The sequence below is a fragment of the Choloepus didactylus genome, chromosome 1, assembly GCF_015220235.1.
Source record: "Choloepus didactylus isolate mChoDid1 chromosome 1, mChoDid1.pri, whole genome shotgun sequence".
NCBI classification, from domain to species: domain Eukaryota; kingdom Metazoa; phylum Chordata; class Mammalia; order Pilosa; family Megalonychidae; genus Choloepus; species Choloepus didactylus.
In genome coordinates, this window is record NC_051307.1 from 240,675,795 (window position 1) to 240,701,581 (window position 25,787).

The 25,787-nt window shown below is 45.4% G+C and overlaps 1 protein-coding gene across 1 annotated transcript in view; it reads left to right on the forward strand.

Annotated features, from left to right (window-relative positions):
* SLC6A11 (solute carrier family 6 member 11) overlaps nucleotides 1-25,787 on the forward strand; it is a 136,580-nt gene that overhangs the window by 39,875 nt on the left and 70,918 nt on the right. Inside the window, exon 6 of the mRNA XM_037801967.1 lies at nucleotides 23,911-24,045. Within this exon, the coding sequence (XP_037657895.1) occupies nucleotides 23,911-24,045 (135 nt within the window). The remainder of the gene's footprint in view (nucleotides 1-23,910; nucleotides 24,046-25,787) is intronic.

Here is a 25,787-nt window from a genome sequence, read left to right on the forward strand (position 1 = left end):
CCTCCCAGCAGGGCCCAGGCTGATGTCTGCATTCAGAGAGGAAACTAGAGCGTTCATGAGAGGCATGCAGAGAGCTCGCCGCCCCTGGGACAGTCCCCTGCCCTCCGCCGCTCCCCAGAGCCCAAGGACACCCGCCGCCACCGCCAAGGGGGCCTCCCAGCGGGTGGGCGTGGGGAGGACCTTCCACACCACGGTGGTGGTTCTGGGAGAGCCGTGGATGGTAATGTTAAGTCAAAAGGCTTCAGCATCTCAATTCAGCCCTTTCTCCAGGCTTGAATGACAAGGGCTTCACCTTTAGCGGGAACCCTGGCAGTGGAGGAAGGTTGAAGAGAAGGGAAGGCTTTGCCACTCAGTAGTACTGTCTTTATTAAAGCACAAAGGCCCCCCAAAGTCTGAGCAATGGCTGGGGTGGGAGGGACTCTGCAGGCTGAGTGGGTGCTACTCACCCTACAGCTCCTGGGTGTCTGACCCCTGCTGCTCTCTGGGAAATGCGCAGCCAGCTTTTGATGTCACATCAGTGAGATGAAGTGCAGTGCTATGGGAAAAGGAAAACAGAAATCAGTTAGGTATTTGTTGTATGCTGGTTTGACTATTTGACACTGTGCTAGGCACTATTGGGGGTGATAGTTAGAAGAATTCCTAGCTGTGTGTCCTGCCCTCAGAGTTGGGGAAAAAAGATGAAAACACAGACAGCAGCAAAGGGAGTGGAACGAGGAGGCATTTGGAGTCGAAAGCCCTGCCCACCACCTACCAACTGGGAGGTTCAATATACAGGTCGCCCTGGGTGACTGTTAAGTCGCTTCACTTCTCTGGACCTCAGTTTCCCCTTCTGTCAAGGTTTGCCAGGCAGATGCGCTGGTGGGTGAGGAGCTGTGCTGTTGCCACTCGTGCAGAATGCACCAAGGCTGGGAGTGGTTGAGTTGGCATGAGCCTGGCCACCAGTGACCAACATCATAGGAGAAGGGAGCCGTGGGGTCGGCATGTACCAGGAGGCTCCCAGCAGGGGTGACGTGTGAGCTGGCCGTGAACGGAAGTGGTGGGAACAGTGAGGAGCAAAGGTCCAAAGGGGCGTTTGGAGGAGCAACAAGAGATGAAGTGAGCCAGGGGAGGTGGTAGATGGACAGCTCAGCCCAGGGTTTGGGTGTTACAGAGTCATCTCCTGCCATTGGCCTGGAGGCAGTTCGACTCTGATTCAGGAAGAAACAACTTCTAGAGTGGCGTGTCTTCCTCCAGGGTCCCTGTTAGGTCTCCCCTTCCTCTCCATCCCCATCACCACCTGTATGAGCCAGCATCCAACCAGAGAAGCAGAATCAGTGGGAGGTCTTTACAAAGGCTTGTATTGCAAGGAACTGGCTTAGGCTCTTGTACCAGTTTGGATGTACTATGTCCCCCCAAAAAGCCATGTTCTTTGATGCAGTCTTGTGGGGGCAGAGGTATTAGTGTTGATTAGGTTGGAACCTTTGGATTAGGTTGTTTCCATGGAGATGTGACCCACTCAACTGTAGGTGATAACTGATTAGATAATTTCCATGGAGGTGTGGCCCCACCCATTCAGCATGGGCCTTGATTAGTTTACTAGAGCACTATATAAGCTCAGACAGAAGGAGTGAGCTGCCGCTGAGACAGACACTTTGAAGATGGCCATTTAATGCTGACACTGACATTTTGGAGAACGCCATTTTGAAACGCAACCGGGGAGCAAGCAGATTCCAGCCATGTGCCTTCCCAGCTAATGGGTTTTCCGGACACCATTGGCCATCCTCCAGTTAAGTTACCCGATTGTTGATGCCTTACCTTAGACACTTTATGGCCTTAAGACTGTAACTTTGTAACCAAATAAAACCCCTTTTATAAAAGCCAGTCCATTTCTGGTATTTTGCATAACCGCAGTGTTAGCAAACTGGAATAGCTATGGTGGGGCTGGTGAGGCAAGTTCAAAATCTGTAGGGCAGGCGGTCAGGAAGGGCGGGCAGGAACTCTTTGCTTGGGTTGAAGCTGTAATCCACATGTGGAAACTCTTCTTCCTCAGGGAAGCCTCAGCTCTGCTCTTTCAGCCTTTCAACCCCTGTAATTAGACCCACCGGATTATCTAGGATAATCTCCCTTACTTAAAGTCAACTGATTAGGGACTTTAATCACATCTACAAAATACCTGCACAGCAACACCTAGGTTAGGATTTGATTGGATGATGGGGACTGTGGCCCGACAAGCTGAGGCATTTCAAGCCTTCACAGCTCTCCTGGATCACGGTTGCCTCGACTTGCTGTCCACTCCATGCTCTCCCAGGCCCCATCTGTTTGGTCTGCCCCTGCGGGACTCAGCTTCCTGAAAGACACCTCTCATCCTGTAACTCCTTCCCTCAGAAACCTTCAGTAGCTCCCTATTACCCACAGCATCAAATCTGGTTTTTAAAAATTATACAAAGAATATTATAAAGATGGTTATTTCAAAGCAAAAGAGTAGTCTTCCCAAATTCCACCACTGAAAATACCTCTTGTTTGCATATTGCCCTCTAATCCCAATACATGTATACCCATGGTTTGTGCCTCCATAATCATAATGTGATTTAATTTAACAGGCTGCCTTTTCATGTAACCGTCCATAACAAGCACCTCCCCCTACCCCCATTTTGCCCCCCGTGATTTTTAAATTCCATTGAGTACATATACCATGACCTAATAAACTATTATGTGACTGTTGGACTCTTAGGATATTTATAATTTTTCCACATCATTGAAAATGCTAAAGTCAATATTTCGTTCATATTGAGATTATTTTGTGAGGAAGGTTATATGGTGGGTGTGAATCCTTTGACAAAACTGCCCGTGTTATCTGCCTGGAAAATCTTCATCCTCCTCGCCCCTCCAGCAAGGCCGGGGGTGGGGGAGCACCCTCACCTTCTGTCTCAGGTGGTGGGATTGTTCTCTTCTCCACCTGGATGCTTTTTTCCTCTCACGTTCTGCACATGGCTGAAGGCTCAGCTCGGGTTCTATCTTGGCATCTGGGAAATGTTAGGAGTGGATGGAGAGGATTTAAGTCTCCCTCATCCCAAACACTCCTCCCCTCACCCCACCTCCCTGTTCCACTCCCCCTTACCTCCAGCCTCCCCTTCTTCCTCTCCTCTCTCACTCCCAGACCCACAGCAGTCTGCCCTCTTCCTCTGCCCACATCACCTCCCCACTAGACACTCCAGCCTTCTCTCAAGGCATCTGCCCAGAGTGCAGTATGTGCTGTGGAAGCATCGAGAGCTCCCGCACCTGCTGAATAACGCAACTGTGGCTCGGACAGAGCTGACATTTATGGGGTTGTCACCATGGCCAAAACTGTGCCAAGCACTTTTCAGCTTACCTCCTTTAATCTTCATAACAGCCCTGTGGGGTCCATGCTGCTATTCCCTGTCCCCTGCCCCTTCTATAAGACCCAGAGCAGTTGTCACCTAGTCAAGTTCTTGGCCAGCAAGTAGTAATGTCAAGGTTTGAACCCAGATCTGTCTGATTCTAGAGCCCTTGTTTTAATGTCACTCCTTAGCCTAGTATTCAAGGCTCTTCTCAGTTTGAGTCCAGTCTTACTATCACCTTTATTGTAGACAGTATATTTATAATTTTACTGTACGTTCATATGTTTAACTGTCCCATTAGAAAATAAACTCCCGAAAGGCAGGTTATATTTTTTCTTGATTCCTCAGTGCCTAGCAAGGAACCTGGTGCTTAAATACAAAATGATGGATAGGTGGATGGGTGGGTGGGTGGATGGAAGGGTGGGTGAATAAGTGGATGGGTGGGCAGATGAGTGGGTGGGTGGGTAGATGGATGAGTGGGGTGAATAAGTGAGTGAGTAGGTTGATAGGTCATTGAATAAGGGGTGGTGTAAATGGGTGGATGGAGGGTTGGATGATATGGGTGAATGAGTGGGTACATAGACTGAGGGGTGGGTGGAAGGGTAGGTGAATGGGTAGGGGGATGGAAAGACATGGATAGCTATATAGGTGGATGGACAGCTGGATCAACTAATCAACAAGTCCATTCCTCGTGCTTTACCAATGAGGTTATGATTTACTTTGGCTGGCAATTAGGTAAATAAAATACCTCCCACTGATGCTCACAAGCATCCTATGAATTAGTATTCATCATCCCATTTTGCAGATATGAAAGACTGAGACACTGAAGGTTTAAATCACATGTCAAGGTCAGTTACTAGTGGCAGAATTATGATTCAGGTCCAGGTATTATGTTTTGGATCCAAAGCAGCACTCTGCCTCTAGAATACTGTAGCCCTGACTTCTCCATCTCTTGCTCCTTCATCCATTGTTTTTATGCCACACCCTAAGGTCTTTGCACTTCTAGGAAGCCTTCCCAACTTCTCCCACACTCATCCTGTGGCCCTTTCTGCAGCAGCACCCAACTTGTGCCCAGAGTTGGCCTATCCTTGTCTCATGACTATTGGGCTTGGGAGCCCAGGGAGAATTTTACTCCGTGAAACAAATATTGATTTTCCATCTACTGTGTAACATGCCCTGTGCCAGGAATTGCAAATATAAACAAAAGACAAGTTTATAGGCTACCATGTGAGACAGACAAGTAAACAGGGAGTTATAGAATATCCTTGTGCAAGGGACAAGTGCAGGGTACCTAGTCCCTTATCCGTCTCCATCTCCAGAGGCTGGAGAAAAGGAGACAGCATCATCTGAGGTGGTAGGTGAAGTATGGAAGGTTATTAATTACCTGAAGACAGGAGGGAAAGAGGGTTCCAGGGAAAAGTAACAATATGTACAATGGCCAAAAAGCTGCTTGCTCCCTTCTTCACTCCCTCCTTCTCTCTCTTCTTCCTTATATATGTTGCACATCCTTTGGATTGAGCACCCTTTGCCTGCAGAGACTCTGAGAGTGTGAATTTCTTTGTCCCACAGGGGCTAAGGAAACAGCAGAGGGAAAAATCTGTCTTGGGGGAAGAGGAGCGAAAAATGAGGCAGGATTGATAGAAGTTGGTTATGGCTGAGTGTACAGCTTTGGTTGTGGGACCCTTATGTGAGGTCCACAAGCAAACGGAGGGTGATTGCAGGGTGGTGGTGAAGCAGGGAAATGAGGGAGGGGGCACAGAAGCAGTAGAGCCGGAGAGACCAAGGTTCAAAGCTCAGCCCCACCCCCGACCCCCACTCCCCAACCACCCCATTTGCCAGCCCCACCCCTGAGCTAAGGAGACATCCTTTACAGAGCCCCCACTGTGTTGTCAGACATCGACTGGGCTTAGTACTCTCCTTTCATTATTTAATTTAACCTTCACAACAGACTGTCGGGTACGTTTTATCAAACCCCACTTTGCCAGTGAAGCCCAGAGAGGTAAGGAAGGTGCACAGGATTGCACACCTAGTAGAGGAGTCAGGATTTGAACCCAGGTCTACCCAGGTGGATTCCAAAACCAGTGATCTTCTCACTAGCACACACTGAGCCACCAGTAAGTGCTGGGTCCCTTCCTCACCTTAGTGAACATTCACTCATAAACCAGGCTGAGTGCTTAGTATATGCTAGGTGACACAAAAGTAGACAGACAGAAGAGACCAGAGTCCAAGGGTTCTGCCTGTGGGCCAGGTGGACATGAGTTGGATCCTAGCTCTGCCTCTGGTGTGACCTTGGGCATGGGCCTTTGCCTCTGAACTGTTTTCTCACCTTAATTTGGGACAAATAAAGTCCGTCTCATTAGGTTAGTATAGGATTAAGTGAGGTGATGCATGTCAATACCAGTTTGTTCCACAGTAAATATGTAAATGTTAGTATCACTATTATTTTTATGGTATAGCTTGTAATTTTTGTAAACCCATTCTCTGACTTAAAGGAGTTCTTAGTCTAGTAAGGACGTAGGATTTGATTCACACATGAAGATAATCAACGTGATTCTTGTAGTGTATATTCATTGCTGAATAATGGTACAGTCTGTGCTGCTACAGAGTTTGAATGAGCAAGTTTTTGTGGCCAGGGGTAGTCAGAGAAGGCCTCCTGGAAGAGGGGGTATTTGAACTTCACTTTGAGGGACAGCCAAGTGGAGAGGCTGGATCTGGAACTCCCAGCGGAGGAGGGGTGGGGAAGGGGAGAGTAAAGGATGACTGTGGAGACTGGGAAGCAAGAGATTGAGCCAGATTTAGGGGTAGCGGGAACATGAGTGCCAGACTAAGGTCCTGTGGACAGTGGGGAGCCATTGAAGGTTCTTGAGCAGGGATGGATTTGGGGAAAGTGGAGGTGATATTAACAGGTTTCACACTGTGGTGTATGCTGCGGCAGCAGCTGTCTTTCTTCCTGTTTGACAACCCCCCATGTGTAATGAGTAAGAACCCCCTGTGAGAACATTGGAGCAGATGATAATTCACTGTTCCAAGCCAGACAGGATCTTCATTCTGAAGCACGATTATGTTGCATCATTACTGTGATTGACCCGGTGTCTTGGTGATTATAGTACTGACACCAGGAAGCAAGTGTTTACTCTGTGCCAGTTCTAGTGCTGGGGAATCTACAGCCACTCACAGACCCAACACCCCTTCTTTACTACAAGGATTTTGTAACACTTTCTTTACCCTGCCAGATTAGAATTCATAAATAACCTACGTTATTTAGGCTTAAGAAACTTGATGTCATACTCTAGCTATAATATCAAGGAAAAGTGAAAAGAAAGGAAGTTATATAATAAGTTTCAACATGTAATGTTCAGAAACACTGGAAAATATAATGAAGCCATCAGGTACTGGCACCAACTAAGAATGAAGATATTTGGATGTTAAGAGAAGAGAGACAATGTTGCACCGAATATTGTCAGTACTTTTGCTCTATTTGTTGCACCATGATGTGAGAGCTAAACACGTATATTGTTATAGAATCACCGTGAACACAACACCCAGCAACAAATGCAGACTGATGCCAGGGTGTTGCATAGGGAACTCAAATTCCAAGGGTAGCATTGCAGTTTGTGATGTAATGTTCCAAAATGATGAATGACATTTGTTAAAGAACTGAGCAAAAGAGATTGTGTGCTTCCCTCAGTTTACATGGTAATTGCATTTCTAGAAAATTCAGTTTATATTAAAATGATGTAAAAAATACTTTGAGATTATATGCAAAGCCAAGTTAGATTATACGCTTAATAGTTAAAAACAACCTCCCCCCCCCCAACACTCCTCCCCATCCCGTGAATGTCTGGCAGAACATTTGGAAATCACAAGAAGAGGGACAGTTTTTATTGTGCGGGACTGCCCCATGCATTGCAGTATTGACAACACACTTAGCCCCTGGTCATTAAATGCCACACCTCAATCTTTGTGATGACCAGAAATGCCAACATGTCTCCAGGTTGGCCCTTAGAGGACAGGACTGCCTTTGTTGCAACCAACAATTGTAATTCTGTCATTTAATCTTCACAACATTCCTTTGAAGTGGGTATTTTCTTTCCCACTTTATAGATGTACATACTGGGGCTTTAGAGAGGTGCCCTAACCTGCCCAAGGTCACGGAGCTGGGACTGGAACCCACTCTGATTTCTGCCTCAATGTGTCTGCATTTTCTGGAGCCAAAAAGCATTTGTTAGGTGCCTACTGGGTAACAGGCATTGTAATAAGTGCTGGAGACAAGAGGGCAAATATCCAAGATGTGGTCCCTGTCCAGCATGTGTGATGGTCAAGAGAGGGGGAATGTGGCCCAGTAAAGGAAGGGAGAGAAGTTCAGTGTTCCTGGAACAGGGACCCCTGAGAGGGAAGGAACAGAGAGAGACTGGACTGTAGGTAAGGGTTTACCTAGTAACTAGTTGAGAGCAATGGAGAGTTGCCAAAGGACTCAAAGAGGAGGGATGATATGGCCAGGATGTGGCCTTTATAAAAGGGCCACTCTGCTCATGGGGAGGGGATTGGGGGCAGTGAGGCTAGAGCCCGCTTGAAAGTTAAGGCAAGGATGGCAGCTGAGAGAGGGATACAGGTGCGTGGCTTTGAGAACTATACAAACATTTGATTCAAACCCCGGATAACTCTGTAAGAGTTGGAATCAAACCTGACTGAATGTGAAGTGTCCCAAAAGAAACTCATTTGAGAAGAGATATTTGGGTGGCAGGTGGGTATGTCTGGAGCTTGGAGAGAGAAATGTGGATTGTCAGCATATCTGTTAGAATTTCTTTAACTGGGGTTCATGGGTGCCCTCAAGGGGCCCCTGAACCCTTTGGAATTGATTAAAAATCATGGAATCATATGGTTATGTTACGTTTTTCTAGGGTGAGGGTCCATAGCTATCATATGATTTTCAAAGGAACCTGTGTCCCAAACCATGTTTCATCTGATCTAATATGATGCCGTATTTCATCTCATCTAAGTCACACCATTATTTTACGTACTGAAAGGTACATAATATATCCAGTTAAGGATATTTACTAGAAGCAGAGTACTTTCAGTTAATCCGCTACACATTGCCTTAACATTATTGCTGTATGTACATCAAGTAGTCACATCAGATTCTCTGTGCTTTGAAGTTTCTTCATTTCCCAGGAATTAGCAAATTCTCCTGTCTTCAGGTATATTGTTTGAGAGTATAGTAGCAATCTAGTTACATGCATTGCAGTAAGAGGACATAATACTACTTTATCTGCTTGTGGGTGTACCGGTTTGTATATATATTATGTCCCCCAGAAAAAGCCATGTTCTTTAATGCAGTCTTGTGTGGGCAGACATATTAGTGTTGATTAGGTTGGAACCTTCTGATTGAATGTTTCCGTGGAGATGTGACCCACCCAACTGTGGGTAATGACTCTGACTGGATAATTTCCATGGAGGTGTGGCCCTGCCCATTCAGCATGGGCCTTAATTAGTTTACTAGAGCCCTGTATAAGAGCTCGGACAGAAGGCGCAAGCTTGCTACAGCCAAGAGGGACACTTTGAAGAATGCACAGGAGCTGAGAGAGGAGCTGCAGCTTACAGAGATGTTTTGGAGATGGCCGCTGAAAGCAGACTTTTTCTCCTGGGAAACTAAGAGAGGACAAATGCCCCAACAGCAACTATGAGTGACATTTTTGAGGAGCTGCAGCCTAGAGAGGAACATCCTGGGAGAAAGCTATTCTGAAACCAGAACTCTGGAGCAGTCGCCAGCCACATGCCTTCCCAGCTAACAGGTTTTCCAGACTCCATTGGCCATCCTCCAGTGAAGGTACCTGATAATTGATTAGTGACCTTGGACAGTTTATGGCCTTAAGACTGTGTAAGTGTGTAACCAAATAAGCCCCCTTTATAAAAGCCAGTCCATTTCTGGTATTTTGCTTAACAGCAGCATTAGCAAACCGGAGCAGTGGATGTCTCTTTTTCTTGGATCCATAAATATTTGGTTATTTGTTTGCAAGAAAATATGGACTTGTGATCATTTCTCTCCCAATTTGTATTTGCTTCTCAGTATCAAATTTCACCCTGCTCTGTTTCTCCGTGCCTTTCTGCCAGCACGCAGCGTAATCTTTTAAAAGACATTTCAAACACCAAGCAGCCATTAATTTAAAATATTTCAATCCATAAAGTCCATCACTCAACTGAAGGAATGAGCTTAGGAACAGCCAAGACCTTAGACACAGGCAGCAGTAACCAGGTGCACACTGCCACCTGGGAGAGCTCCTGACTTCAGAGATAATAAGGTGAGCAGATCTAAAAGCAGGCATCTTAGACTTGATGGGTTGAAGCTCTGGGAACAGAGGATACCCAGGGAGAGAACTATCAGAAAGAAGGACAGGGACATAAAGATGGAACCTTAGAAACGCCGACATCGAAGGGGCTGAGAGAGGAGGAGAAAGCTGCATAGGAAACAGGAGTTCTCGGGGGAGCAGGCAGAAAACCCAGGACAGTGAGGCCCAAAGGAGGCCATGGAAACAGAGCGGTCCAAGGAGAAAGTGGAACCGACCACATTTTCCAAGAGCAGCTTCCATGGAAGGAGAAGGCTAGAGGGGAGTGTGGACTGACTGTGTTTTCCCCTTTCAAAAGGTTTATCATGAAAGGAGGAGAGAGAGAAGGCAGTCACTGAAATCAGACATGACTCAATGGGTTTGTAACTTGGGTGACACCATTATCCAAAAAGGGGACACCAAAATAGGAACAGATTTGGGGAAGACGATCATGGTTTTGGTTTTGAGCATGGGGAATTTGTCTTTGTAGGAAATCCTGGTGGACATATTCATAGAGGGTTAAAAATGTGAGTCTTAAATCTCAAGAGATCCCCCTGGACTGGTGTGGGAAAGTGAAGGTCGTCAGCACATAGATGGCTCCTAGAATCACAGGAGTAGGTGAGGAAACCCAGGAGAGTGTGGAGAGAGAGAATAGAAGTGGGGTGAGGGCAGACTTGGGGAGCAGCTTGGAAATCTGCAGAGAGCAGGTCACCACTGTGAGGTCTAGAGGGTAGGGATTGGTCCTGATTAATTTATCTTTGTGTCCCCTGAACCTAGCATAGTATCTGGCATATAGACGATGCTCATTAAAGTTTGTTGATTGGTTGATTAATTGAAAGAGCAAGTGAACACATGAACCTGTAAAAGGTACTAAAATTCATGGGGAAGGGAAGCAGAAAACTGTTAAGGGTCTAATGTGGAGACAGATAAGAGGGACAATGGTTAAAGCTGAAAAAATGGGGAGAAAGACAAAAACCAAGAGGCCATGAGGTCTGACTAGTAAGGGGGTCCCTGGTGGCCTCTGAGTTGGCTGCTCCGTAGAGAGGTGGGAGGTAGAAGCCAGATTGCCATCAACTGAGGCGGGAACAGTAGGCAGGTCTGGATTATTCTTTCAAGAAATGAAGCTGTGTCATGAAACGAAGAGAGGGGCATGTTGTGATCAACATAAGTGGCCTGGAAGGGACCCCAGGTTGTTTCAGACTCCCAAGGAAGGGTCCTGGAGAGCCCCAAGCCCTTGGCCTATGGGATAGAGGGGAGGCAAAGAGCCTGCTTTAGTAAAGAGGTGATGCTTGCAGGATCCAGGCAGCCCCTTGCTCTTTCTGACTGTAGATGTAGCCCCTGGGTGTTGTGCTCTCCTCGCCATGCCTCCCCACCATGAGCTGATTTGAGAGAGTAAGAGAACATGGGATGGTGCTTCTCACCCACCAGCTTCTCGCCACTGATAAATCCCCACCCGGGGAAGAGTGTGTGTTTAAATGGGGCCTCTGGTTGCTATGGTGATGCCAGCCTTCTAGTCCAAGAGAGATGGATGGGGTTTAAATCATTATTAGCCAAGGTACCATGTGTGTTTTCCAGGCAGTAAATAATAGCTCCTAATACCAGTGTAAGCTTGGCTGGACACTGCATGGAATATTTATGTCGCTTGAGCTAGTTGGGGGATTTGTGTTTATTTTTGTGGTCTTTATGGTGGAACTATGTAAAAATCAACAGCACTGATTCTCCAGCTAATCTTAATTCACCATGAAATAGGCTTAAACACTTAGACGAACCACTCCCCCATCCAGTGATATTTGGATATCCCGTGGATAAGGATTTGAATCGGGGCTCCACCGTCTTAATGACAGTGGTTGCTATCTAAGCATTTTGTCTCCCTGGGTGTCCGGCTTCGTGGCCACTAGGCAGGGCTCATTCCTTTCCCTGGAGATGACTTTTCCCAGGCTAAAGCACTCTGCCAGCTCCACGCCCTGAACCATTCTTGCTTTAAGGAATTTATTCATGCAGCACATCCTGAGATCAGGACTTTCTGGAGCAGCAGTGTTCCAGTTTGCTAAAGCTGCCGTTCTGCAAAATACCAGAAATGAATTGGCTTTTATAAAGGGGATTTATTAGGTTACAAATTTACAGCTCTGAGGCCATTGAAGTGTCCAAACTAAGGAATCAACAAGAGGATACCTTCACCGAAGAAGGGACGATGGTGTCTGGAACACCTCTGTCAGTTGGGAAGGTACCTGGCTGGGATCTGCTGGTCCTTTGCTCCTGGGTTTTGGTTTCAAAATGGCTTTCTCCAAAATGTCTCTGGGCTTGTCTCTCTTAGCAAACTCTGGGGTAGCATCAGCAAGCATCTGGGCCCTGGCTTAGCACATCTTGGGGCGTTTTCATTGCTCTCTGTTCTTGGTGTGAGCTCCTTTAAAGGACTCCAGTTAACTAATCAAGATCTACCCTGAATGGGCAGGGTCAAATCTCTGTGGAAACATCCAATCAAGAGGTCACACCCTAATTAATAGAAAGATTAATTAATCTGCCCCACAAGTCTGTATTAAAAAATATGGCTTTTTCTGACGGACATAATATATACCAATTGGCACATACAGGGACTCCCTATTCCCTCCTTCAAAACCCCAGCTCTGGGCAGACCTTTCTGGCTGCGTCACGGCCACCCTAAGCTGCCTGCTTCAGCATTATTCTGCATGTCCCTGAACTTCCACGGAATGGTCAGTTGTGGATTTATGTCTGTATGAGTGTTATCTTATGCACTCTTTGAGGGTGGGGACCCAGCTCCTCCATCAGTGGACTTTCAGAAATCAGCACAGGGTCTGGTGACATTCTCCAAAATGTCTCTGGCTCAATAAATGACTGATGAATTGAATTACACAGAAAGTTCTTTGCATTCAAATGGAGAGGATTAAATGATGATATGGACTGTTTTCCCAGAAGGCCTTTTAACAGACGTGTGGGATTATATCTTGTTTAGTTCCATTTGTTCTTACCCTGCGTTATTCATTTACCCACATTTGCAGCCTCTGCAGGACTCTGTGAGACGTGTTTCAGAGCCCTTATCCTACTTATTCCTGCTTATCCTTGAGCAGATGCCAACCTAGAAGGAGAGGCAGATGTCTAAACAGCTAACTATATTACAAGGCAGAATGCAATAAAGGGGCTAAATCAATGGAGGAAGGGAAGCTCCTCTTTATTAAGGGCTGATGTGTCAAGATACTGTATCTGGGCTGTATGGACAGCAACTCATTTAATTGTCACATGTGCCATCAGAGGCAGGGACTATTCTCTACGTTTCATGAATTAAGAACCTGAGGCTCAAAAGGGTTGAGTTAGTTCACTGCATTATTCATAATCCCCATTTTACAGAAGACACTGTCAAGACCCAGAAAGACAATAACTTGCCTGCATTCAGTTACGCAGATAGGAAGTGCCAAAGGCTGGGTTTGCATCTTGTTTTTCTGAGGACAAGGCCATTCCCTGCATCCATAAGCCTATTGCTACAGTATGTTGTGGGCTTATAAAAGGGATATTTCATCTGCCTGGATGGCCCCAAGATGACTCCTGGAAGAATTGTCTTTGAACTGGTCTTGAAGGTTGACAAGAATATGATAGGTAAAAGAGAAAGGACCTTGCAGGTGAAGAGCATGGCAGAAGCAAAGGCTTGCAGGGTTTGTTCAGGGAGAAGACAGGGAGATGAGGCATGAGAATTCCCTGCTCAGTGGTGCAGGAGTTAAGAATATAAGGTTCAGAGCCAGGTGGATCTGTCTAGCCTGTATGTCTAGCTTTATGAGCACAATATTCAACTTCTGGGTGCCTCAGTTTCCACATCTGTGAAATGGGAATAATATAATCTATCTTATAGAACTGGATTCATAAGACTAAAGTAGACAATAAACATTAGTCCCATCATTATTAGGTATGTCTTCATCTTTCTCTTCTCCTGAATTGAGTGCTTTTCCCTCTCAATCTTCTGCATCCAACCAAGATCTGCCCCTGATTGCCACACAATAAAATCAGGGAACATCAGGGTTGTAAAGGGTCTTGGATGTAGATGATCTTTTTGCCCCAGCCATCAGCAGGAAGAAAGGCTTGTGCTTTCCCTGGGCTCTTAATATGTTTGGTTTCCTGCCCTCAGTCCCCCAGCCCCTAAAGACATCCTTGATGACCTGGTCCTCCCCTTGTCCTTTTGGGGCTGAAGAGGGGTATTTGGGGGTCAGCATCTGAGAGGTCTCAGCAGGTTTCCCTCCATAATCTGGGTCTGAGCTCCCAGAAACTTCATACATCTCCCTGGCAGCCCTGAAGTACCTTCCTCACCAGGTTCCTCACAGAGCTTGGTGATGCTCATGCCATTGGCTCCTTCAGAAAGACTGGCTTCCACCTTTATAGGACAAGCTTCATCCCTGCCATATAGGTGCCTGTGATGGTGTGCTTGGGTCCCGTCGTCCCCTTTCACTCATCTTTTAGTCCTTTCTATCCTTTGAAATTGGAATTTGGTGTTACCTAGTTGCATCCTGGTATAATTTCTTCCATTCCATCTAAGTACTGCCTGTACCGTGGCTCCTCAGCTGCCACAGCTGTTGGCTTTGGTTTGGACTGGAGAGGATTCTCATCCGTAATGACCTCTTTGGCTGGTTCCTGGAAGCCTCTACCCTTCATTCCAGAGTCTGGCTGCTCTGGTTCTCAGGGCAGTTGTGTTTGCCTCTTTTCTGTCCTGATACGTTTCTTCTCTCTGGGTCCAATTTACCCAGCCTTTCCCAGCCTGTTGCTAGCAATGACACCTCTTGAAACCAGCCTTCCCTGCTACCACATTGCCAGCCGCTGCCATCCACCAGTGAGAAGATCCTGTAAGGATTTTGGAGAATCCCTCACCTGTCCCCACTAACAGCCAAGACAGAACTGACTCCAGCCCTGTTGTCCACATTCTAGACTCCCCAATTCTATGCCAGCCAGGACCCCTCTCTCACTGGGTGGGGGATGCATTGCTTATTGACCCTGTGATAGCACGCCAAAGGCAGTCACGATTTTTCCGTTGATTGAGCAGTTCCTTTGTGTCTGGTGCTTCCCACAGTGATCTTAAATGACTGCTCACATCAATCTTTGAAATAAGTAGTATCCTAATTTTACAAATAAGGAAGTCAGAGTCTTGGGAAGTCTTCAAAGACCTTCTAACCCATTCATGCACCATTATACTCGGTGGTGGGGTCTGTGCTAAGTTTGGCTACCCCCATCAGACTTTCTAAATTGTGGCAGAGAAGGTTAACAGTGGTTTACTCAAGAACTGATGATATCTTTGGCAAGTCTGTTATACCTGCTCTTTTAATTTCACTCACTAGACCTTTCTAGAGACTTCCCAACTATCTTTTGCCATTCCTTGTTGACTCCAGTTCTAGAAGGAAAGTCCATCAGGATCCTCACATCATCCTCAAAATCTTCTCTTCATGTCCGAGTGGAAGGAACAGTGTAAATTATTGGGTCCAGTGCCTTCATTTACCTAAAAAGGAGACAGACTTAGGGACATGACCTAGCTAAAATCACAGAGGCAATTGGTGGTTGTTTATTTAGACTATATATATGACTCCTTGTAATGGAAACCTCAAAGAGCAGTAGCTTAAACAAGAAACTCTATTCCTTTTTCTCCTAACAGTCCAGGCATAAGCTATCTGCTTCCAGGGGCCCCAACCACCTTCTGTTTTGTTGCTGCACCTTCCTGGCATGTTGCATTCATCTATGTGGTCTACTGTGGCTTGCTGCCTGGTTTTCATTCATGAAAGGCAAGAGGTTTAGGATAGGGTTAGGATAGCAAACACCCTTTCCCTACAGGGACATGACCAGGAAGTTGTACATGTCACCTTTGTTCATATCTTAATGATCAGAACATACTCATGTGGCCACTTCTAGCCACAAGGTCTTTATTCTAGATGGCCATGGGTCCACTTGAAAATCATGGGTTTATTACTACAAAAGAAAGGAGAGCAGATATGAGGGAGAGCTCATGGTCTCTGTCGCCATGGTAGAACTGTCATCAGATCCTGCTGTGCTGCCTTTCACCTTTAATCCTGTCCCTAAACACCTTCCCTCTCTTCCTCTTCATTCCAGCTCAGGGATGATGCCTTGAAAAGGGATCCCCAGGCAGGCCAGTGTTTCATTAAATTTAGTTCCCATGCATGGGCTGACTCTCATAGCTAATGAGAAACCATTTATCATTGCACAAAGATTATAACTTTAGCTCCCCATGGAAATAGCACTGCATTGTTAAAGTATCATGACCTCCTTGAAGAAATGCCATGATTTTCTTGGGAGAACATGACTCCACCTATTTAGAATTGGGTGGCTTAAAACAGCAAGGTTTTTCTATTTCCATTAGGACAGACTATGGACAATACCTCCAATGCTAATGAAGATTGTGAAAAGGCAATATGTGTCTATGGTGACCTCTTTTCTTCAGATATACATTCTCCTGGCATGCTCCCAAGGATAAATGATATCTTAATGGAGATTATGCCTGATTGATTGGTGACTGCTATTTTGTGCTTTCCTGGAATTCAGGTAGTGACTGGCCTCTAAAAATCCAAAGGAAAAAATTTGTTGGTATTCAAAAGAATGATTATCTAATGGTTGGGTGTTCAGTTCCAACCATATGGGCTGGACAGATGTACCCCGGACATAGAGGCAATTCTGGCTGGGAAAGGAAGTTGGGGAGAGGGCCAGATAACACAGTGTCTCCTTGGCTGGCATAGTGGGTGATGATGAGTTGCTGCCAATAGTCAGGTAAACTTGACCCTTGGGGTTAAAGATATCCAGAGGAGAATACAGGAGTCAAAACAGGAAAGCAGTGTGTGGCCAGGTTTTGGGCATAGAGCCAGGGCAACATGTGTGGTGATTTGTGAATACTTACTAGCTCTGTGGCCTAGATCAAGTCACTTGCTTCCCTAATCATCAGGGGCTTAGGGACTACAAAGTGGGGGGAGAACCTGAATGGTATGAAGATCAGTTAGAGATACTATGTAAAAGTCTCTGGCACATAGTAAGTGTTCAGTTAACGGCAGTGTCTTCTAAGGCTCTGGGTAGCTGGCTCCCCAAAGGTTCAGCCCAAGTCAGTGTCAGGACCCTGGACAGCTCCAGGGAGTCCTGCTCGTTTGTTAACGGGTTGAAGTTGACAAAGGACTTTTCTCCTAATAAACACTGTGGGAACTGGAAAAGACCCAGAGATCATCTATCTGGTTCTCCCCACCCCCGACTACCCACCCCCAAATATGAGATGTGTTCTCCTGGCTGTCCTGAGGATGATTTAGTAATACATGAGCCCAGATTAATTTATAACATTAAATCACTTGATAAAGAAGTTATACTCTTTTCAAGTCTCTTAAGGAGAAAGGTTGAGTGAGGTGCTGGTTTATTTTTTAACACCTCTGTGACAGTTGCTACTCTGCTTTTGAACAAAGAGAAAGCACAGCTCAGACTTAGATCCTTTGGCAAGAATTTAATCACATTTTATTTTCTTTGTGTTTATTTTTGAAATTGCCTTCTATTTGTGGTAAGAGATAATAGTTTTCTATTTATAGTGGTGATTCAAAGTTTTCTCATTAAATATATTTATTTAAAGTAAGAAAGTATATTGATTGATAGAAAATAGTAAGTAAATAAGACAAAAGTGATAGATACATTTATGTGGCAAAAATAAAAAATCAGGAAAATGGTACAAGAATGATTGTAGGTTGTACTAGTCTAACCCAGCCTCTTTACAGATGGTATAATGCCTGCCCAGAGAGGGGATGGGAATTGTCCAAGTTACCAAGCACACTGGATCTTCTGACCTTGAGGTCCTGGTTTCTCGCCCTCACACCACCCTGCTTTCCCAGTGCCTTCTGAGCAAAGCTGTGCTTTCCAATTAACCCCCTTATCCTGAAAAACTTAGGGAGGGGTGGCCCTTCTGCAACTTTGTGTGACATTCCCAGTGATCTTCCAGCTATAAAATAAGTAGCTGTGTCCTGGAAGTAGGGGGGAGAAAAAAACACCCCAACGTTTCGGTATTGGTATGCAAATGAGCAATTAGAGTCAATTAAAACAGGATACAGTATAATTACCACCAATGGTGCTAACCTTTATTTTCATAAGGGCTTGACCTGCTGAAAGGAAGTTAAACAACGGAAGAAAACTCTTTCTTAACCAAGTCTTGTGTGTGGGGCGGCAATGCCTCATTTCACGGGGCCTGAGAGGTCTGACAGATGAGACCCTCCTTCCCCTACCCCCACCCCTCAGGGTCTGAGCCTCCCTGGCAGGAGCAGCCAGGCTTCACGGTACCTTGTCAGAGACCCTATTGTGCCGGTCACCAAACACTGCATAATTTAGCATAATGCTTGAGCCCTGCGGCGGCCTCTTGGCTCTTCCAGAGAAATCCAAGGGCCTTGGACGTCTTGAAATGGACACTGAACTTTGCCAGGAAGTAGTTTCCACCGGCAATTCCTTGCCCTCTGTTCTAAAACCAAATCCCTTGAAATTTCCCTATTCATTAAACACACGTCTTAAAATTCAATTCAATTTCTGAATCCCAGTTTACCCAGATCCAGCATTTCACATGGATGAAGCACCCCAGAGTTCCAGATCTCAGCCTACTTGTTGGTTTATCCCTCTCACAAATATTTCTCAAGCGTTTCTCCCATACTCAGCACTGCTCTGGGCACTGTGGACTCAGCAGGGAAAAGAAAAGACAAAAGTCCCTTCCCTTGTAGAAGTAGTATTTAAGAAATCTTGAACTTATGAGGCAATAAAACAGCTGATGGAGAACAGCTGTCCGTGCTGGGAGGATGCTGGAATGGCTGGGGTGATGAAGAACCTGGCAACGCATCCTCTCAACTGTTGGACAGACAATGTGGTATAGTTTCAGGAGGGTGACTCCTGTAGTGACACTGATAGACTTCACATCGGCCACTCTGAGCCTCAGTTTTGTGACTTGTGAAACGGGTAGTTCAATGATGCCTCAGCTGGGAGGGCTGTGTTCTTTGTGGGGTGTCAGGCATACACAGGACCATTGCTGATGCAATAGGGTGCCAAGGAAGGGACAGCCCTGGGGAGGGCTCCATGAAGATTGACTCATAAGCTGGGCTTCAAGGGGGTCAGTTTCCCTTAGGTGGCTGAGGAACTGGAGATGGATATTATGGATGTATGGAAGCATGAGAAAAGAGTAAAGGAGCTGGCATGTTCCACTACAGCAAGGCACCTGGTATGGTGGGAGAGCAGAGTGGTTGAGAGAAGGGATGGAGATGGGCAAAGTCCCACAGCCAGGCAGGCATAGCTGGGTTTGAACCCAGGGCTGTCTGACTCCAGTGCCCAGCCCATTTCACTGAACCCCACAACCTTAAAAGTGGCGCTAGGGAGGTTAGACTCAAAGAGCAGGGAAGGGACATGCCAGATTAGTATTTTTGGAACTTACACTACAGTGTATGATACTCATGCCACACTGTGGACAGGGAGGGGCTTTCACAGTGGCTGAGAAGAGAGGTGGCAAAGGGCCATAGCAGTGGGGATGAGAAGGGGAAGTAATTTGAGAATATAGTTGGAGATCATGTTGGCAGGACTTGGTCCCTGATTGAATGTGGGGGGAAAGAGGTGAGGCTTCCTTTCGCTTGGGCACCTGGATGACAATATTCTGTGCCCATCTCCACATCCTTGTCTAGTTACCTGTCTTCCCTTCTTGACTCAGCCTCTTCCATCCTATTCTTCCTTGCAGATCCAGCTTAAGCCCCACTTCCACAGCCAGGGGAAGGCTAAGACCCTTCTCAGAGACTCTGAGAGCACTTTTCTAGCCTGTCTCTATGGCTTCCTTTTCCTGCTTGACCCTGCTTTTGTGGATGCAGTGGCCTCAGGGGTCTTATTTTTGCATGCACACATTCAGCAATCCATTCCTCGAGGGTGCTTGGGTATGGACCTGCAGGCAACTGTGAGAATGCATAAATAAAAGATGGAATAGATCAAGGTTGGCAAATAGGTAGATTTTGTTCCAACTAATCCTGAGGGCTGCCTGGAGGGCTGATTGAAGGGTTTCAAGGCTGCATCCAGTCTCAGCTGTGAAGAGTGCTGCAATCAATTAATGATGTCTGGCATGAGCACCAGTGGGATAACTGGCAGCATGCCTGTCATATAAGAGCCATGTCTTGATGACCAGATCTCTCTGGGTCTTTGCAGTTTTGACAGTTTACCAACTAGTCTCAGTATAAATGGAAAATGATGTTCAAGTGTCTGGCATGGCTGAGGGTGTACACAGATTAGAAGGGGCTTTTAGGAGAGCTGGGACAAGCGACATGTGCAGGCTGTTCTTAGCCTTTGCATTTCCAACTTTCATACCACTCTCTGCTTTTGTGCATTACATAATGATGCCCCTAAGCCACCTTTTGTACCCTGACTGGAGGCTCTCAAACCTCAGCTTACAAATGAATTTTTCTAGCTAATGCCTGCCAGCCAGTGGTTTCTTTTTTGGCAGCCTAACTGGTTGTCTGCACTGTGGTCTTTGGGGAATTCATTTGAATATTTTATTACCCTCGTGGTTTTATAAAAGGATGTAAAAATGAAGGTGTGGATACTGGTGGAGGGTGCATAGTTCTCTTAAATGTAACACAGAAGTAGAACATTGATCCAGAAGTCTAAGCAATGGAATTGCTTGGAAATAATTATCAGTCATTTACTAAATCATGCCACTATAGTAAATGAAGCACAGCCTGCTGTATAAAGTGCCTGAGGCATGGTGATGGAGCATTTGACCAGGGTTATGAGTGGCCCAGTCTACTCGATGCAGACTGGGCAGAAGATAACTAGCAAGTTCAGGGGCATCAACCTGGACTCACAGTGAAGGACAAATTGCTATGATATTTGGTTATGTTTTACATGGCAGTGTCCTTTTCCTTAAATTTTGTGAACTTTGGGGGCTTTAAGATAGCTAGACTATGTTAGCTTCATCTGGGATAGATCAAGTCCTGGGCATTCTGTATAATTAATCTTCTGCTGTACAACTGAGACAAAAGTAGAAACCATTAAATGAAAGCAAAGGTTTTTAGCCTCAACCTGAGTTTTAATAGCCCCGAGCTTGTTGGCCATGGGTTCATTTTGAGGGAAAAAAAAAAACAAGAACTTCTATGAAATGCTGAAGATCTATCATAGATTATGCCTACAAAGCTAAGTGAAATTGGAGATTTTACAACTTTTTTAGCTCTCTGGGCAGGGACCATCAACCTTTATCTATTGCTGGGCTCTTGTTTGATTATTACATGTTTGACTTGTGTTCACCTTTTCTGGATTACATTATATATGGCAGTGAGAGAATGCAGTGATTACATGAAGTGTTGATTGAAAACCAATGGTTGATTTGGAAACAGGGATGTGGGAATTGGTGGGGGCAGGGCAGTGAGTGAGAGGAGGATGCTGGTTGTCATAGTAATTGGAAACAGTGTCTGGATAAAATAATCCAGACTTTAGGTTGTGTTTGCAGGACTCCTGATCACCATCCTCATCTGGTTTTTACTTCCAATATTTTAGAATTGGAGTGCTCTTGTGTCCCTAGGTTTAAATCCCTGATATCATTTACTAACTGAAAGATTTTTCTCTGAGAGTCTCATCTCTAAACAGAGGGAAATAGCTCTCTGTTTGCATTGCCATCTTGAGGGTTAAATACACAACCTGACCTTGTTGAAGCCAGGCAGACCTGGTTGTGAATACTGTGTCTGCTGTTCTTTAGCTGGGTGATCCTGGGCAAGTTACTTTCTCTCTCTGACTCTCAAACTTCTCATTTGGAAAAAGAGCATGATCATACCTATTCAAAGAATGGCTGTTTTATGTAGATGTGCTGAATAAGTATAGCCATTATTATTATAATGTGTAATCTGCTTGGCATATAGTAGGAATATTGTTTGTTTTCTTCTTTCTGTCTCCATTTTCCATGCCCTGAATGCCTACTCATCATTTAAGGGAGAAACACCTGAGTTACTTCCTTGGGGAAGCCTTCCCTGACTCACCCTGTAGATGAGCTGCCCCCTTTTCACTCCCTCTTCTACCACCCAGGAAGCCTCTTGAAGCAGAAATTCCCATCTGTGATTCATTCTTATTTGTATACTCCCAGAGCCTAGCTCAGCACTTGCACATAGGAGCATTTTTTTGGTGTTTGATATAGTGAGTGTGTGAGTAGGTGGACACGTGTGCAAATGAATCAATGAATGAACAGATGGAGTGAGGGAAGGACGTAACCACTGGTGAAAGAGGCCCTGGGTTGGAAAGAGTCTGAGGGCTGCTAGCGCTAGAGGAATTAAGGTAGTAGATATGAGCATAGGTTCTTTATCTGGGGAACTTGAGCCCCTGAGCCCTCAAATCTTGTACCCAAAACTGTGTCTATGTATACTTGGGGGTGAGGGGGAGGGAAAGGGTCCATAGCTGTCATCAGATTCTTCAAAGGGTCCACGGCCCCCAAATGTTGACAAGTTGCTAGTCTAAACAAATGGAACAGCAAACCCCACAGAGCAGAGAGGACCAAATGATGGGAGAAACAGCTGTGACAAAAGAGAAATAAATCAGAAATGGAGGGGACACTCAATCCTGCAGGTGGGGGGTGGAGTGCAGCACCTGCCCGTAGCACTCACAGCAGGAGCTCCAACAGGCTGGGAAGCCACTGCCTTTCCTTCTGAACAGTTTTGGTGCAACGAAGCTCAGGGAAGGTTTTTGTTTTCAATGTCTTGGTTCTCTTTCAGAATCTGTGGGCTAAAAAGGCTCTCTCAGATTCACTGTGTCCAATCACTTGCCTCCAAGCAGGACAACCCAAAATGACTCTAGACAAACCCAAGTCTTTCATGCCATTAACAGTTTCCCTTCCCTTCTGTTCCTTTCCTTTCCTTCTTTAATTCTTCGCTATCCTGTGCGGTGTGATGTTGTGTTATGCTGTGCTATGCTATCTTATGCTATGCTATCTTATCATGCTATCCTATCCTATGCTATGCCATGCTATACTATCCTATGCTATGTTTATGCTATCCTATCCTGTGCTATGCTATGCTATATATGCTATGCTATGCTATGCTATGCTGTACTATCTTATGCTGTGCTATGCTGTCTTATGCTATGCTATGCTATGCTATACTATCCCATGCTGTACTGTCTTGTGCTGTGCTATGCTATCTTATGCTATGCTATCCTACCCTATGCTATGCTATCCTATCCTGTGCTATGCCATGCTCTACTATCCTATGCTATGTTTATGCTATCCTATTCTGTGCTATGCTATGCTATATATGCTATGCTATGCTATGCTATGCTATGCTATGCTATGCTGTACTATCTTGTGCTGTGCTATGCTATCTTATGTTATGCTATGCTATCCTATGCTATGCTATGCTGTGCTCTCCTTATGCTGTCCTATCCAATGCTATACTTTCTTATGCTGTTATGCTATGCTATCTTATGCTATGCAATTTGATACTCTCCTATGCTAGCCTATCAATCTTTGACTATGAAAACTTGATTTTCATTAAAAGCAATGTGTTTTTAAAATGTGGGTCTTGGCCCATTGTTGAGTTATCAAATTAAAAAAAGAAACAACATAGAACTGTCAATAAAAAGAATGACCCATAACATAAGCTATGGATTATAGTTAATAGTACAATTATAATAATATTGCTTCATCAGTTGTAACAAAGGTACCACATTATTGGAAAACGTTAATGGGGGTAACTGTGTGTGTGTGAGTGGGTATACAGGAACACTGTACATTCTGCATTATTTTTCTGTAAGCCTATGATTGCTCTAATTAAAAAATAATGTGGGTCTTGACCCATTGGTGAATTATAAAATTAATTTCATGGTTCATGACCAGCTTTTTAAAAAACCTGAAGTAGAATATGATAGCAAACCTGAGAGTGCATCACGCATGTAAGAGTTAAGTACAATGTTGCAAAACTTCATTTTAGCTCTGTGTGTACTGGGTTGTGATAAAATAAGTCTTTCTTTCTGTGGGTTGTAGTAGAAACATTTGAGAAGCACTGATCTCCAGCCTTGGGCTTGGAACGTGTAATTGGCTGCCCCTAAATACTTGCTGAAAGAGCCAGCCTTTGAGTGAAAAGTGGATAGAGATGAGGCGGGAGAAGGGGCGGTGTCCAGGCTCAGTGCTGAGCAGCCCTGAGGAGCCCTTCTTCCACCTGCTGCCAGGTGAGAGTGGCCAGCCCGCCCAGGGCCCAGGGCTGTCCCCCCTGCTTGATTCTTTCCTCTCCTCTCCTGGGCAGGTTGTATACGTCACGGCGACATTTCCATACATCATGCTTCTTATCCTCCTGATCCGTGGGGTGACGTTGCCAGGAGCCTCCGAAGGCATCAAGTTCTACCTGTACCCTGATCTGTCCCGCCTCTCCGACCCACAGGTAAGAGGTGCTCACCGGATGCACAAAGTCACCTGCTGCCACCTGGAAACCTGCAGGGTCCGTGCCGTAGGTCACAGCCTGGGCAGTCAGAAGCCCATGCACCCCTTCTCAGAACAGTATTTTTAAATGCATAAAATAAAATATACAGGAAATCAAACATACTGAAATACGACATGGTTATAAATGTGCTTCGTTATTCGTACGTTGAATAACAAGCTGCAGTAGCAAAATCCAGCAGCTGCCATGATTTCAATGCAGTGATGAGAGTAAATGATATTTCAAGATATCTGTGTTGTGATGTGAAAATATCTGGGATTTCTCCTGCTAACAGCACTGTGGCCTGTTGCCTACAAACCACATAATTGAAGGAAATGCTGAATTTCGGGTAGAGGTTAGTGAAAAATCAAAGCACATATATTTTTTCCCCATCCAGTTCACAGATGGCTGCAATGCTGCAACTTGGGGAGAGAAACTGGGTCTTTGCTGGCGTTTAGTTTCCTTTGTGAGGGTAGCTCATGGAAAGAAAATAATTGGAGAGAACCGGCTATCCTGTTTGATATCTTTGGTAAGGCGTTGGATGTTCTGAGTAGGGAGTCATAATTGTTATGCTTATGCTTCTCTAAGTGAGTATGCAGTGATACATCTGGGGTTTGCATTAAACCAGAGAATGAAAATGGGATATCTTACTAGTACAGTGGCTCTCAACATTGGTTACTCATTAGAAGCTCCAGGGAGCTTCTAAAAAATCTCAATGCCCAGACCACAACACAGATCAATTAAAATTAGTTCTCTGAAGGTGGACCCCCAGCACCCATATTTTTTAAAGGCTCCCAGGTAAGCCCAATATGCAAAGTATCTTACTCAAAGACATTTGAGTAGGGGGGTGGGGCACACATTTTTCTTTGAAAACAGATGTGGATAAATCATTGCAGCAAATAAGAAATCTGCATTAAAGTATTCAAATAAAACATGAGGCTTGTAAGAAATTTCACGTCTGCTCTCTGTAGCATCCAGCCCTCCCCACCCACCCCAATTAGGGGAACTTTGGTGGAACGGTTTTTGGAGCACCAGTTAACGCAGCTGGTTAATTAAAGCAGCCAGTGGAGTGGCAACATGTGCTGGTTCTTGTCTCAGTTTGCCGTGTCTTGTGGGCCGGTCTGTTTGACTCTAGGGCTCAGGGCACTGCCACACACCTGACAGACACATCCTGAATTATAGGCAGAATCCCTGGGAAGCAGGAAATTAGCTTCTGACCACTGATCTTGCCAACTCCAAGCTCTGATGGCAAAGGCTCAGTCGAAGAAGCAATTTTGGAAAACATATTTCCAAAGTCACTGGTCTGTGCATTTTTGTTAGGTCCACAAATTCTGCCTTGCTCGAGGACAGGTTTCCTTTCTGAGGTTAGGAAGTCCCAGGCATTACCCAGAGGTTAGCAAACCTGGCTGGTCATCAGAATCCCTTGGAGCTTATTAAAAATGCAGATTCCAGCCTCCACCCCTCGAGATTCATTTTCAGTGGGTCTGAGATGGCACCTGGACATCTGTATTCTTAAGACATTTCAGAGGTGAATACGATCAGAAAGATTTGGGAATATGCAGGTGCATGCATGCACTACACACACACAGCTAGCACAAAGGCGAGGCCCAGGCAGTTCCCCATTCAGATTTTCTGCCCTAATCATCCCAGTTTCTAACAATCTCTTTTCATTTAGGCGTTGGCTACCAGGCCAGTTCTTGTCTGCA